Source organism: Cucurbita moschata, unplaced genomic scaffold, assembly GCF_002738365.1.
Source record: "Cucurbita moschata cultivar Rifu unplaced genomic scaffold, Cmos_1.0 Cmo_Scf00016, whole genome shotgun sequence".
NCBI classification, from domain to species: Eukaryota; Viridiplantae; Streptophyta; class Magnoliopsida; order Cucurbitales; family Cucurbitaceae; genus Cucurbita; species Cucurbita moschata.
The window spans coordinates 3865598-3882188 of record NW_019268532.1 but is presented as its reverse complement, the minus strand read 5'-3'; the positions used below and the strand labels follow the sequence as shown (position 1 = coordinate 3882188).

Here is a 16591-nt window from a genome sequence, read left to right as displayed (position 1 = left end):
GAAATCTTATTGGAATTGTCCATGTCCAGTTCATCCTTCGGAACCATATCACGTCCCGGATTTGATGAAATAGGATGAATTGAGACGGAAATTTGTAAATATGTAATTATCTTGAATATATTAATTATTTCCTTATTTTTTCATCGCCTGGAAGGGACAAAAGAAACATATTGTTCTTTCTTCCAACAATTTCTGATCTCTAGTGAACCTCTCAATAGGATTCGAACCCATATGAAATTTTGACCATCTATCAGAGAAAAAATAACGAATGGATCTTGTAGGATTCCCAAAAAATTCTTCGATTTCTTTCGGAAGTGGATGAATAGTTAGGACATTGAGGAATATCCAGAAAAGCATTTAGGGAATCGGTTTGATTCTATCTCTGTTCCTTTGAAGAAAGGAAGGATCCCAAAATAGGGTTGCAATCCTGCTTGCTTTTAAAAAATTTAAGAATATTTAACTTTAGCGAGCATTACTAAGGCTGGTGATATGTTGTCATTTGTAAATATTTGATTGAAATTTTAGTTATTAAAAATTTGATGTGTAGTATGATATTATCCACCTTGAACATAAGCTCTCATGGTTTTGCGGGCTTCCCAGGAGGCCTCATGCCAATGGAGAGAGTATTTTTTTATTATTTATTATTATAAACCATGGTATGATATTGTTCAGTAAGCTCTCATGACTTTGCTTTGGACTTCCCCGAAAGGTCTCAAGCCAATGGAGAGAGTATTATTTGATTATAAACTCATGATCATTCCCTCAATTAGCAGGGACTTTCATCATCCAACAAACTCTACCATACTTTTAAAAAAATTAAGAATATTTGACGTTAGTAACTAATGTTAGTGATATGTTGTGACTGTAAATATTTGATATTTGAAATTTGTAAAATTTTAGTTATTAACGTGATCATAGATAAATATAATTTTTTTTAACATAATTATTAAAAAAATTCAATAATTATTTAAACCCAAAACAAAATTGGTAACATAAATATAAATAATTATATTTCAAACATTAATTATTTCAGATATTTAAAATTACTGGTCATATAAAACTAACCATTTAAAGTTATAATAAAATTAAAATGGAAATTGCAAATGGCAAAGACTTTCACCCTTCAACTGAACCACGAGGAAAAAAAGGAACCATGGGTCCAATCTCGAACCCAACCCACGAGCTCACTGAACCACCAACAACGTTTCCTGCCCAACCCAGTTTCAGACGCTAGATGAAGCCCATGCCCGATCGGAGACCCACTGCCCAACGCCTTCAACTGCAATCCCAAACGAACGCAGGATGCAGCCCACCAACGATCTTCGGCCCACTCCCACACCACTAGCTCACGATCCACGCTAGCTTCAAGCGTATAATGTCTTGTACGAGGACGATTAATAGTAAACCCGACTCGATCATCAAAGGTTCAGATAATTGTCTTTTAGTGAACATGCACGGTCGTCAGGGATCCACTGTAGTGCTTTTATGAGTTGGTAGTACAAGGATAAAGTCGTGAAAATACATGAACCTAGTGAAATTTTTACGAGCGCGTTCTGGGTGTGGTTAGGGGATTTCGAACCACCTTTTATTGTGATTTTATTGTATGAAAGGAAAGGACCACATAGTTGGACAAGTATCGGCTAGATTGAGGGTCAACCTCGTTTATGCTGCTTACATTATGAGGTCTATTAGGGAGATGTCAACTAAACTCTATCAGAGAATTTGAGAATAGTGTCTAGAACGGTATAATGAGAGTAATTGATTGGATATGTCGGGGTTGCACCTCGAGGGCCTACTAGCCATAGGTCTATGATAATAATGAGAGAGACAAGTAGAACATCTAAACAAGAAACCCTAAGAACGAACTACGAGAACCTTCCGTCCAATTAAGACTAAAAAAATAGAATTTATGACTTCCACGCCATGACCTAAGTTAAGCTAAGGTGAGCCAATTAGTAACCATAGGATATATCTACGCACAAACTCCTAAGGATGAATAAGATATTGAATTGATGATATAAGACTGAACATTTTAATACTCGCATACTTATCCACTGCTTTTATTCTTTTCATATCAGGCTTAGACAGAGTGGTCGAGACAAGGGTTTGCATGAGCTACAGGGTTGTAGAAGTCGGACTAGATCGATATCTATACTTTTATTTAGTGAATTGTGCCCTATCATGTCTTAAAGTAGTCACGATGTACGATTACAGTGTGTTAATTCAATTTTTTTAAAAACTTCAATAGCTTGTTTGATTGGATCATCGTGATAACTAGCCAAACCATTCAAACCACGAAGTTTATCGTGAGAAATTGTTTCATTGGTTTCGAATCCACTGAGATATATGGATAAATACCAAATCAAAAAGTTTAGAAAAATAAGGTATTAATAGACATAAATTTAATTTTATATTTAAAATATGAATTAATTTTAAAATTAAAAAAGGATGATACAAAATTGAAAGTTTAAAACATTATTAGTCACACATAAAATTTTTAGCTTTCTGAAATTTATTAAATACATAATAGACTAGATTGATAATTTAAGTTTAAAAGAGCCATTTTGTAATTACTCTGAGTGAGAATGTTGGCTTGAGTAACGCAAACACTGGCGAGAATCCAATGCCCCCGAAACCGAAGGGTTATTCTGCAAGGTTTGTCGGATGGTGAGTTAGGGCCTAAGATCAGGTCGAAAGACGTAGTTGATGGACAACAAGTGAATATTCTTGTACTACCCTGTTGGTCTGAGTTTTGTTTGGTTTGCATTTAAAAAAAAAAAAAAAAAAAAAAGAAAAAGAAAAAATTCAATTTGCATTTTTTCTATCCATTATTTTAAATTCAAGACAAATTACTTTTATTATTTACTATTATTATTATTATTTTTTTTTTGTGAAATAAAGGGAAGGGTTTTTGTAACCTTTAACGTTTTAAGAAAAGATTCCGATGTCAATTTGGTACTTATTCCAAAATCCGCCTTCTTTTCATTCACTTCCTGGACCGGCGAGAAGGGTAAATCCCCGCCGCGTAGAAACTAGATCATCAAGAAACGCCATTACAATATTGTAATCCGCTGATTTTTTGAGATTGTTGAATCTGAGCTGCAAGGGTCATTGATTGCTTGATGAATCTTTTTCCATCATCGTCGAACTCTTCATTTATGTATGGAGTCTTCACCGCTATTCGATGCCCTACGATGATTAGAAATTCTTCCGCCATTATCAACTCAGGTCAGCTTCTTATCGTTCTTGGATTCAGGCTCAGATTCACATTTACACTCGCGTTTAAGTTCTTCACGTCAAGTACTGCTTCTCTTCCTCAAAGCCTTCCTGTAGAACATGATGTACCGGCGCAGCTTTTTTCCATTCTTTCTCGCCCCGATTGGCAGAAGCATCCTTCTCTCAAAATTTTGATCCCTTCTATTGCGCCATCCCATGTATCTTCCCTTTTCGCTCTCAATCTCGATCCCAAAACTGCTCTGGCGTTTTTTAATTGGATCGAACAGAAGCATGGATTCAAACACAATGTTCAATCCTATGTTTCTATGTTAAATATCCTTGTTCCCAATGGGTACCTCCGCATTGCTGAAAAACTGCGAATTTTAATGATTAAGTCGACGAATTCTGCAGAGAATGCGCTGTTCGTGTTGGAAATGCTGCGGAGCATGAACCGCCGGGGGGATGATTTAAGATTTAAGCTTACTCTTAAGAGCTATAACATGCTCTTGATGTTGTTGTCGAGGTTTCTCATGATTGATGAAATGAAAAATGTGTATTTGGAGATGTTGGATGACATGGTTTCGCCGAATATGTACACGCTCAATACATTGGTAAATGGATATTGTAAGTTGGGTAATGTAGTTGAAGCAGAGTTGTACGTCAGTAAGATAGTGCAAGCCGGTTTAAGTTTGGATACATTTACTTATACGTCTTTGATATTAGGATATTGTAGGAATAAAAATGTAGATGGTGCAAATAAAATTTTTCTGTCAATGCCAAGTAAAGGTTGCCGCAGAAATGAGGTTTCTTATACTAATTTGATTCATGGGTTTTGTGAAGCCAGGAGGATTGATGAAGCTCTGAAATTGCTCTCACAAATGCATGAGGATAATTGTTGGCCAACTGTTCGTACATATACAGTTATCATATGTGCATTGTGTCAAATGGGCAGGAAATCAGAAGCATTTGATGTGTTCAAGGAGATGACTGAGAAGGGATGTGAGCCAAATGTACATACCTATACAGTCCTTATTCGCAGTTTATGCGAGGACAGTAAGTTTGATGATGCCAAGAAATTGCTAGATGGGATGCTTGAGAAAGGATTGGTTCCAAGTGTGGTCACTTACAATGCCTTTATTGATGGTTATTGCAAGAAAGGAATGAGCACGAGTGCCTTGGAAATTTTGAGCCTGATGGAATCAAATAATTGTAATCCAAATACTCGCACTTATAATGAATTGATATTGGGATTTTGCAGGGCAAAGAATGTCCACAAGGCCATGTTACTTCTTCATAAAATGCTTGAGCTGAAGCTTCAACCAGATGTAGTTACCTACAACCTATTAATCCATGGACAGTGCAAAGAAGGGCAGCTGGGTAGTGCTTATAAGCTTCTCAGTTTGATGAATGAAAATGGTTTGGTTCCTGATGAATGGACTTACAGTGTCTTCATAGTTGTACTCTGCAAAAGGGGGCGGGTTGAAGATGCTCGTTTTCTCTTTGACTCCCTAAAGGAGAAAGGCGTAAAGGCAAATGAAGTAATCTATAGTGCATTGATTGATGGCTATTGCAAGGTCGGAAAAGTCAGTGACGGTCATTCATTGCTTGATAAAATGCTTAGTGATGGATGCGTTCCAAATTCAATTACTTATAATTCCTTGATAGATGGACATTGCAAAGAGAAAAATTTTCAAGAAGCTCTTTTACTTGTGGAAATAATGATAAAGAGGGACATTAAGCTTACTGCTGATACTTACACCATTCTTATAAAAAATTTATTAAAAGATGGTGAGTTTGACCGTGCCCATCAGATGTTTGATCAAATGCTTTCCGCAGGTTCTCATCCTGATGTAGTTATCTATACTGTATTTATTCATGCATATTGTAGCCTTGGTAGATTACGAGACGCGGAGTTATTTCTTCATAAAATGAATGACAAAGGAATATTGCCAGACACTCTGCTTTATTCATTATTGATTGACGCATATGGATGGTCTGGATCAATTGGAATTGCTTTTGACATTTTGAAGCGTATGCATGATGTCGGTTGTGAGCCGTCTTTCTACACATATTCTTATTTAATTAAACATCTATTAAGTGCAAAGCTGATAGAAGTAAATAGCAGTACAGAGTTGGGTGACTTGTCATCAGGGGTGGTTTCCAATGATTTTGCCAACTTATGGAGGAGAGTAGATTTTGAATTTGCTTTGGAGTTGTTTGAGGAAATGGTCAAGCAAGGCTGTGCACCTAATGCTAATACTTACAGCAAGTTTATTTCAGGTCTTTGCAAGGTGGGATGCTTGGAAGTAGGTCGCAGGTTGTTTGATCATATGAAAGAAAAAGGACTATCGCCTAATGAAGACATTTATAACTCTCTTCTTGGTTGTTCGTGTCAATTAGGATTGTATGAAAAAGCAATAAGGTGGTTAGATATCATGGTAGAGCATGGATATTTACCACATTTAGATTCTTGCAAGCTGCTGCTCTGTGGCTTGTTTGACGAAGGAAATAACGAGAAAGCAAAAACGGTGTTTCATAGTTTACTTCAGTGTGGGTATAATTATGATGAAATTGCTTGGAAATTACTTATTGATGGCTTACTTCAGAAGGGCCTTGTTGATAAATGCTCTGAACTATTTGGCATCATGGAGAGACAAGGTTGCCAAATTCATCCAAAGACATATAGTATGTTGATTGAGGGATTTGATGGTATTCAGGATATAGATTAATCATTTACAGGTTCAAGGAGAACAACACTATTTTTATCTTTGAGTGGTATAAACTGATGAATTGCAAATTCCTTACCCACTTGCCCTCTGGATACTTGATCACCTTTGCAAGTAACTTCTCTGTTGAGTGATGGTGATGTTGCTCAATGAAGGGTGCGCATGTTGATTTCTTGGGTACAATATTATGGGCAATAGCGCCTTAATGAGTAAAACTTCAGCAACAATGGGAAGGCAAGCTCTTTTACTCTTTTTCATTTTATATATTCTTTTATACGTTTAAATTCATATGATTGTTCTTATTTTAAGCTTTCTTCTCTCGGTAACTACCTGACAAATTTTATTAATTGGAGATCCTTTCTTGGCTTAGAGTTGGTTTCCACCTTCCTTTTGTACATTTCAATTTATAAATGTTTCCAAGGAAATTTATTATACCGCGTTATAATTCTCATTTATTTGTTAATTTAGATAGAGCTCAGCTGTCATCTTTCCCTTTAGAAAGTCTGCCATGAAGGCAAGCATTTTGGAAAAATATGATATTTGACATAACATTAAGATAATAACTCCTTTCATTCTTCTCTCTCTTGATGTATATATTATTTTTGTCTATGAAGTATATAAATTGGTTAATTTTTCTTTCATATATCAAATTCCTTGACATCTGGACACTTTTCAAGAACTGATTGTCACTTTCACATTTTCTTTGATAAGATTAGTCTTATCATTTTATTGTAGGCACCCGGACATAACTAAAGAAAAGATGTTGAGAGGAAAGTTCAGGCTTGAATAAAAACACTGCTTGTTTTTTTTTTATCATGTTATTGAATGATTCATTTTCTTTTCATTGGATTATAAAAAAGCTTTGTAATAGACATAACAAATGGTGGAAAATGGGATAAGATATTACCTCAATCTAGGCTAAGGAGGAGGTCACACAAAAGCTCTCCCGTTAGCAATGTTGACGGGAGTAATTATTATGGTTTCTATTTGGTAGCTCTGACTAGAAGCCACAAGAATAATGTCATGAATCTCTCTGATGTCTGGATTGAGGATCGATATTATGTCGAGGCATGTCATAATTCTATGGACAGTCTTGGTAGAAGCGTTTTGAACCTGGATCCGTGAGTTTACCAGCCAATCCATTTTTAGTGTCTTGATGAGGATAGAGAGATAACCTGACACACATTGTCCCCTTGTCTTGATCTAGCTGGTACCATTGGAATGATCTCGAGATGGGAGTGGGGGCGGAGAGATCCAGCCCAGCTTGAAGGTTTTTGGTGCTTGAAGCAGAAAACTTTCTCATAGGGCCATCTGGAACCATAGGATGATTGGAAAGCCATAAGAGGGAAATTAGGGATATTAGAAGGATAAATTAGTAAATAGTAGGTAACTGAGTTGGGATATTTTGTTATAAGTAGATGTAGTGAGAAAGGAAGAAATTAGGCAATTGTTTAGTTGGTTTAGGGCTTAAGTGATATCAAGATAAGGACGTCCAAGTACCTCAAATTACTTAGGTTATCTTAGTTCTCTTATCTTTTATATTACAATACATTGTGGTTCGGATTTGGTTCATATCAATGGATTGCAAGGAGAATTAAGTTCTCCCGGTACAATTTTCTTATGAAATTTCTTATGGTGGACAAAGGGAAACCTTGACCTTGTAATGTATTGCACCATAATTGGTATATTATTGTGCTTTAGTCCCAACAAGAGCTTGGATTACTTGTTTATTCATTGAACTTTTTCTGGAGATTAGTATGAACTTTTGTTTCAGAAATTTAATGTTTTTCTACTGGCACTGTAGTGTTTCTAAATTTTTGTTAGGACCTCAATTTCAAGCACTAACGATGTAACACTATTGCAATATGAAAAGAGAAATTATATTATCGTTAGCCTTTGAAGAGGGTTATCCCACTCCCATAATACATCTACTATGAAATGACTCCGCAAAACTATGCCTACCCTCTCAACTCCCTAACCCCCTCTATTATAACCAGCTCACCCTGATAGACTACTGAGTAATTACAATTATGCCACTAATATTATGTTAGGATTCCCCTAACAAGAAATACACCATCGAACTAGAGGCGAGTGATCAGTGTGAATTTCATATTTCACGATTTTCTGTCCATTTTGTTTGTTTGTTTGTTTTATTTATTTATTTTTATTTTGTTAAATTTAAATGATTTGGGCTTTTAACCTTGGGTCTGTTTTGTTTCAAAATTTTCCTTAGTCGGGCCAGCCAGGTCTGAAATGTAAAAGAATATAAAATAAAAAAAGATGTGTAAAATAGCGTGTTGGACACATGTACACGTCCAGACGTATTCGTGTCCGACATGTGTCTGACATGGACACTCAGGAAAAAACCAAGTGTCCATGCTTCATAGCTTAGCTCTGCTAACGGTTTCATATTGCATTATGTCATTTCTTCCCCCTTTTTTTCTACTTCATGATTTTCTACAATATATACTTTTTGAACCCATTCCCGTGATACTTAGGTGCCAATTTGATATGAGGTTGAAGCTAACCGAAAATGCTGTGTGTTTGCATACCCATGTTCAGATATGGTATTTGGGTAGCCTCCAATCAATCTTTATGAGGTTTAGTTGATAGCTTTTCCTTACCCAGGGTGGTAGATAAAACCAACCTTTGTATTCGAGAAGGTCTTACCTCAAGCTTACTGGACATTTATGGTTTAAAAAGTATTGAAGCTAATGTGGACAGTCGTCATAAATTTGAACTGGAAGTGACTCACATACCTATGATACATGCAAAATTATAGATCTTTGGGCTGTTTTATTTTTCTGAGGAGATCTTTTTGTTTTGATATGCTTTGCTTTGTTAATTTGATGTCTATAAGCGAGCTTAAGATTATTGAAGTTTATTTATTTTGTAAGGATTAGAGAAGTTCATTTTTGGATAAGTTACAAGTCTAGTCGTGAATTTTCAGGTTCGTGTCTATTTCATCTCTAAACTTTAAGTATCGAAATGGATCAAGAACTTTCAATCTTGTGTCTAATAGGTTCCTAAACTTTAAAAATGTCTAATACTTGCTTGAACTTTCAATTTTAATTGTGCTTAATAGGTCCAAGACATCTTTGAATTTTTAAGATTTCCTTATCTATTAGATATAAAATTGAATTTTATGTCTAGTGGGACCTAAACTTTCAATTTATGTTGAGTAGGCCCATGAATTTTTGAAAACGTTAAATAGTTCAAAGACCTATTAGATAAAAGATGAACATTTTGAGACCAATTAGAGAGAAAATTGGAACTTGATGGACCTATTAGACACTTTTTAAAATTCAAGGACTAAATATACACAAATCTGAAAGTTTAGAACTAAATTTATAATTTAACCTTGCCCCTTCTCTTTTTTTTTTTTTTTTTAATTTTTTATTATTATTATTATTTTTTAAGTTTAGCTGAGAATTTATAACACTATTTTGACTAAGCTAAATCTTCGTTCTGTGCAGTTTTGAGCAATTATGCATCAATTGCACAAATGTAAAGCTGCCATGACTTTTCAACCAGGTATCCTCGCTTCTTTCTCTCGTTCAATGTCAACTTTGCATGTCATAATGATATCTAGCAGCTCTTCGAGACAGAGCAGGAAGAATATTAAAAGAGTAAATTGATTGAAGCTAGCATACTATTTGCTGATAATCAAGCTCTCCCGGATCACTTTAAGAAGGTTCATCTCTCATCCTTAGAACTTCGCTCCTTGAGTTATGAGCTCCCGCTCAGTCTTATGCAGTTGATTTCTCTTCATTTTAAAAGCTTACAGAAAATCTATTCACTTTATTTTTGTCATAAATATTATACATGAATGATGCATCTATCACTATAAGGTTCAGCCTAACCTATTTGTAGGAGATTTCACTTTTCCTAGGAAGTAAAGGAGTTATTGGACATGGTCTCAACCTGTTCAAGAATGCAGAAATTCGGCTATGGACAATTCTCATTATGGCTTTCGTTTGGAGTCTATAGGAAGAAAGAAATCAAAGAGTATTCACGGAGAAGACACAAACTTATATTAGGCTATTTGAAACTTTTGTTTACCACACCATTTTTTGGTGTAAATTGTCTAATAGCTTGCTATAGTCATACATTCCTCATTGTAAATTAGGAAGGTCATTTGTAAGTATCATGGATAACACATCCCTCTTGTAAGTTTCAAACATCAACGAAATTCACTTATAAAAAATAAATAATTTTTTTTTTTCTCATTCAGAGAGGTGAAGTGATAATACCAAAGTAATTGGCTGGATAAAATTGATCTGAAATGTTTTTTTTCTTAGTGAATGCTATAATATGTTAATAAGGGGTTGATCTGAAATGGGATTTCCTATTGAAAGGAAAATTATGATAGGCCCTTGACAATTTTATTGATAGGAAACAGTCCAACATAGCTCTTTCATGCTGTGGAAGTAAAGAGCAGGGTAAGCTTCCCTGGTCAAGTAAAGGGTGGTGCACTCTTGGACAATTCTACTTGAAATTGAAGTATGCTAGTGAAAAGCATGCTGGAACTGACGAAAAACCTGTTGTGCAATGCGGAAAATTTTCAATGAATGTGGATGTTGCATTGGAAGTGCCGAGAAGACCCTGTCAATGTTGGATAGAATGGAAACTTTCGTTCAAACCAAAAGTAATTATTGTGGTTTGGCTCCTTTTAGGCGGTTGTTTTTTAAAGTTTTTTCATTGGTTTGTGCTTTCAAGCCCGTATGAACTGTTCTGTTTCCTAAATCTTTTATGAATGAAAGCTTGGATTTCCATTTTTTTAAAAAAGACCAATAGTAACTATTTTGGTGGTGTTGTGCAGAGATTGAACTTCTGAGTTCGATGGGCAGTTATGATAAAAAGATTGTGGTAAACTTGGTGATTTCTGCAAACACCTACTTCTTACTGGACAGGTGGTTGTCTCGCGCATTCCAAACGCATTCTGTCCAAAGTGCTTACCACATGGCCACCAGATATATGCTGTCTTCTGATTTCTCATACTACGTGAGTACTTATACCTGCTACCACAGTGAAAACCAAACAAGTTTTTGTTTCAGGAGCATTATATGATGAACACTGGGCGTAGCTATGGTTGTAGTAGAAGAGAACAAACTTGTAGTAGTAAATGAAGGGACTGATGAAAAGAGAGATTTTAACATTCAAGTGCTTGATATTAAAACTATGTATGAGATTCATTTAGTTTTCATTGAATTACTGTAAACATTAAACAGGAAGGGCCCTGGGACTATTCTAGAAATAAAATGGCATGCTATTCATTTCTAAGAATCATTTATATTTTGAACATTTGACATAAAAAAATTGTTTCAGGCTGATAGGCAAAGAGCTAACGAGAGAGAAAGGACATGCTGAAATGGAGAATTCAAGGATGGGGAAGTTACAAGGAACTGAAAGGAGAATGCAACTTCAGGACTATTCTATAAGACAGGTAGCAAACATAGATTTGGATACATATATGATACTCAAATGTTTGAAAACTTCAAAGCATGTATGAAGAATGCATCTTTTCTGAAAAAATGAAGTTCTGTTTTCAATTTGACAGACCACCAAACATGGATTAGTATACATATTTGTGTTTCAAAATTCTACAAACGGCATTTCATGATTTACTTGTAGGAGCCTGTTGGTAATTTATAATTATATGTAGTTTCATTCTGCTGGATAAAGGTGTTCAAAGTTCGGCATCCATTAGGCTGAACCAGTTACTACTTAACAAAACTTTTGATAGCAAAAGAAGTAGAACAGTGTTAATGGGCATAATGATCATATATGTGGATGTAATGATTCAAACAGATTTGATACTTAAGCATGAACGTGATGCATTTGCTAGAACTTTTATTCTTTCCACGAACTAAGTCGCACCTGAATTGCTGTTGGAATGAGGCTGCAGGTAGCTGGATAATTCATTTCTGTTGGTATCTTACGGATTTGGAAACCGAGCGATTTTCTACCACACGTTACCTCTTGAAGTTGGACCTCCGCTTCATAAGGAGTTTTGTGCGAGTCTTTCTTTCATAATAAGCCGACACTGACTGCCCATAGATACTGTTCTGAAAGAGGAGATTACTGATGCCATTCGAGACTGAATTCAATCTTGAGGTAAACTTTTGCATTTGAATCTTTGTTCTTAATGGAGTTCAAAATGAGAAATGAATATCTCAATATTATTAGTGTAGGACTAATCTTGGAGGGTTCCTGACTCAAATTTTTAATGAATAATACCTCTTAAAACCTAGGGACCCCTATTTAAAGGGCTACAAACCATCCTATAAGGCACTGGCAACAGTAACTAAGTCAAATGACAGCAGCAAAACTAAAAGTTTTAAAGATTACTCTGCCTTACTTACGGACGAACTGTAAATACTCTGGCTTCTGAAGACAGTGAAAGGCTTAAGACTAAATCCAGAAGATTAAAGCCACGGTAAAGCCACAGTAAAAGAGAAAATCAACTAAAAAATACAGTACATTGAAGAATACACTACATCAATTCACTCTTCCTAAAGATAACTCATTCTCGAGTTAACTCAAAAGCCAACTGAAAACCAACTGGGGGCATGGTAAGCTGTGAGGTATGAAAAATTGGAAGTAGTGGAAATTTTGAAGTGTGGTAGAAGATGAACTTTGAAGGCATTAGGACCATAGCGTTCATTAATAGGAAAAGGCCCTATTTCTCTTTGGATGGAGCTTGCCATGAACGCTCGAAGGCATCCTAGACTTGTGCAAATGAACAATCATGAGATCCCCACTGGCAAAGGATTGAATAGAGTAGATTGTGACTCTCAGGTTGCGACAAGCAAAGCGGCGACTCTCAAGTGGTGCCCATTCGGCCACATTAGGACCTAGACAAGTGTCATGATGCGATCGAGGAGAATGATGCATCATTTAACACCTCACACATAGTGGACATTGAAGAAAATATGAGACATAAGCAAGATAAGGGCCACGAGTGTCAAAGATGGGCTTGTTGAAGGGCTTTGTAGGGCCCCAAGCCTTAACCTCGAAAGTCGGGGTTTGAAGGGAATTTGGGCATGCAGTTTTGGAATCAAATCCGTCCATATGAAATATGAATGCTCGCTAAATTTGGTGTCAATTGAACACCGGACAGACGCTCCACGACATCATATGATCGTTTGCCGGATGTCTACTTGAGGAGGATCGAAAATGCCTCAAAATGTACCTTAGGGGAGGCATGATGTCAGCTCTCCACTATCCTGGGCCCTGTGGCATACGTGAGCTACCCTGTGATACATATATGTGTCAAAATGAGGGCGAGTGTTGCGAGATGAGTGTCTCAAGTGACTTCTTTTGAAATGGGTCTTTCAAGAACAGTATTGGGTGGCACGAGTGTGCCGCTATTGTGCCCCATTCCATGTGTCAGAGGTTAGATTATGCACCTGCTATCCGTTATGGAGTCTGTAAAGGACATGACATGGACACAGGAGGACCAATGCCTCAATTGAACCTAGATGGATGAATATTCGGGATGTCCCAATTTCACGAACGACATGTGAGCCCCTTCTCGATGACATGACTGAGTGAGCTGTGATGGCTGACGACACCTCGTGACTTGGGATGACGTCAAGACATATGGTGCATGTTAATTGGGAACCAAGATGACATGATGAGAAGCAACGTTGCACATGAGAGACTTTGGCCCCGAGTAGAGGTAAGATTGAGCCAAGTGACTTGTCCTAGTGTAGAGGCAAGTCGGTTGTGTTGCAGACAATTGAACATGCATGCACAAGATGGCGTGTGTGGCCGAACAAACTTGAATTTCGCAAGTGATGTTCAGTTGGTGAAGACAAATCTCGCTTAAGGTTTGACGAAGCCACAAAGCTGGGCTAAAAATAAATATTGGGCTTGGATTTCCCTTTAGCTGGTCGTGAGCATGTCAAGATCACGACGTTGCACTGTTGAAAAAGTACGACTATGACACTTAGCAACCATCATAATTCTCCTTAAATGCTCGGGTAAACTCTCAAAATGTAATTATTTTATCAATTGCTCATGTAAGGAGGTGTATGGTATGCATAAGACATTGCTCTTAAACAAATATCCATCAACAATATGAAAGTGACTAGGGTTAACATGGTGGCAACATTTACTCCAAATATCGTAAAAATCAACATCAAACTCATCATAGATGCCAACTCTTCAAAAACAATAATCTCCCTCCTTGGTACAGTAGTCAGAGAATGCTTCCTACCAAGGACATCAGCTTCTTTATTCGTATTTCCATCTAGCATACTGATAACGAAAAAGCAATTGTACTAAAATCTTTGATGAACTTTCGATGAAAAAAAGCCAAACGCCAAAAAAATAATTGCACATTTCCAGCAGTTTTTAGTAAGGGCCACTTTAATAGCTTTAATTTTGGTAGGATCTACTGTTATACTGTTGCTAGCAATAATGAACCCCAAAAATTTAATTTCCGTTTATAAGAAGGAACACTCTTTAAGGCTGATATAAAACTGGTTCTTTTCCAAGGTGGCGAATGGTGTTCTAAGGTATCCTAGATGTTCATCCTTGGATTTACTGCATAAAAATTAAACCTTGAAGTTAAGAGGTGAGTTTATAGCAATCTTATAGTTATAAAGATTTTTAATTTTTCTAAGAAAAATCTAACTAATTATACAAATTAAAGGGAATTGAGTGATGGATCAAGGTATCAAATTCCTAGCAACAATCCTCTATACAGAGTCCTTAGATCCGCCGTGTCCCAAGAGAGGGAAGGAACTGTAGACCAAGAGCACTTCAATCTGTCCCTTCAGAACCGTATGCATTGTATTTAGTGAGTGTTTAAGGACGGACGCACGACGATGGAAAGTGGGTTCAATCGGAGTTTTTGCAGTCACACTCCCCAAGGAAAAGTTCCCAGGAATAAGTGGTGGTTGGAGAAGACATGTCGACCATTATCGGAGGAGGTTGGAGGACAAATTGGAAATACTGGAAAATCAGCCAAGGAAGACCAACGTGGGTTGGTTTGAACCCGGATCCAGAAAGTCCTCAATGTTGAGCCACCGGAGCCGAATCTCTACGCTACCCAAATCCATTCACAGCCCTCTCTGCATGCGTGTTTAAAACAGGACGCAGACGGCTCAGCCCATGCATGCTGCAGCTCAACCGTTAACCCGACTGCGACCCACACCCCTCTTATTTCAACTCGGCTTAGTGCATTCCGACGGCTTCTAAATAGCTCATTTGGTTTGGGTTAGACTATTTGGACTCGTTTCTTACTTTCTTTACCCTTCTTAAGTGTTTTTGACATTATTGGAAGCATTTGAGGTCAGGATGACCCCTATTTGCTCAATTTAAATTATTTTGAGAAGAAAATTGGAATTATTTGATATCTTTAGGTAAGTTAAGCTTGTAATATTCTAATGTGATGTTGTGGGTACACATGTTGAATCGGACATTGAGGAACAAATTTGGGTCAGTTCTAGAAATATTTAGTGACTCTGATTAGGCTAACCAAGTAAGTGGCTTCACTACTAGTTTGGTTGAATGAGTTGCTTGCAGTATGAACGACGCTTGCTCTGTGACTCTTGCACATGTTGTACTTTGTGATTGTATAGTGTCTATTTATTATATTATTGTTGTGTTGTGAATATGTTGGGCTATGAAACTTGATATGTTATGTTAGGGTGTAATTATGAGATATATCATATTATGAAATATCATGTTGGCACATTATCCATTTAAAATTGTGCTATGTTATACTATGTTATACACTATATTATGAGAGGACATAAAATGATTATGTTATGTATGAAATTAATGAAATTATATCTTGCATCACAGATACATCTCATGATTTTGAACTATAGGGATCTCACACATATTGAATGTTCACGTGTATCAGGATACTTCTCCACTATGATTAGTACGGATGCGTATACTACGATGTTATGATATGGTATTATGTACACCTTGATACTATATTAGTTCCTTTCCCTCGTGGTATACTGGTCGCGTGAGTGCACGCTAGTCAAAGGGCCAGGTCCAAGGGTACATATACGAACTTGCTTGGGAATTCATGTGCACGTATTTTATTTTGAAACAATAAGAGTCCCAAACATGATTACATATAATTACATTTCTTGATTCCAGAGATACTTATTGAATATTTCCATTTTAAAATACTCAAGTCTCGTACTACTATTATTTTTTCAGGTAAATGTCAAGTGTCTTTGTACGAATGACGATGTCGCGGTGACGACCATGAGATTGCAGCTAGGGTAGATGTATTCTTGTTGTTTCTGACCCTTAAGTTAGATTAGGACATTATTTTATTTATTTTCGATTAGGAAGAATCTTTGACTGGCGTTCCTAATTTAAACCAAATTTATGATGACTTCTTTTTTGTGGGAAATTATATAAAGAAAAAAAAAAGTTAGGCTAATGAATGGAGTCAAGATCAAGGAAACATCATTACAAGAAGAAAGGTGTTTTAATTTCCCTTTAATTATTAATTAATTAAATCCTCAATCCCACTTTTCTTTTAATTTTTATTTATATAGTTAAAAAAAAATATAAAAAGAATAAGATAAATTATTTCAAATTTAATAAAGGAAGCAAATAGAAATGATTGTCACATTGTAGATGAAATCAAAACCACAATGAGAGCGATT

General features: G+C 36.3%; 1 protein-coding gene and 1 long non-coding RNA gene across 9 annotated transcripts; both read left to right on the top strand.

The window, feature by feature from the left end:
* The first annotated feature begins 2947 nt into the window (after positions 1-2947).
* Positions 2948-6176, top strand: LOC111454140 (pentatricopeptide repeat-containing protein At5g65560-like). Its single transcript, XM_023095478.1, has one exon. The coding sequence runs from the start codon at positions 3123-3125 to the stop codon at positions 5943-5945; it is 2823 nt and encodes a 940-aa protein (XP_022951246.1). The 5' UTR covers positions 2948-3122; the 3' UTR covers positions 5946-6176.
* A 3237-nt stretch (positions 6177-9413) lies between these two features.
* LOC111454142 lies at positions 9414-16316 on the top strand. 8 transcript variants are annotated; one of them, XR_002712379.1, is made up of 7 exons: positions 9414-9476; positions 9538-9636; positions 10338-10590; positions 10765-11388; positions 11851-12059; positions 15762-15968; positions 16134-16316. It is a non-coding gene; the product is annotated as an uncharacterized LOC111454142 (long non-coding RNA). The 8 variants fall into 8 exon arrangements; XR_002712381.1 differs by lacking the exon at positions 16134-16316 and having other exon boundaries at positions 10765-10946; positions 11271-11388; positions 15762-16056; XR_002712383.1 differs by lacking the exons at positions 15762-15968; positions 16134-16316 and adding exons at positions 14448-14526; positions 14605-15428.
* Positions 16317-16591: the final 275 nt, after the last annotated feature.

Bases quoted from the DNA above. Each gene is read 5' to 3' on its own strand.
- LOC111454140 (XM_023095478.1), top strand. From the start codon at position 3,123: ATGAATCTTTTTCCATCATCGTCGAACTCTTCATTTATGTATGGAGTC.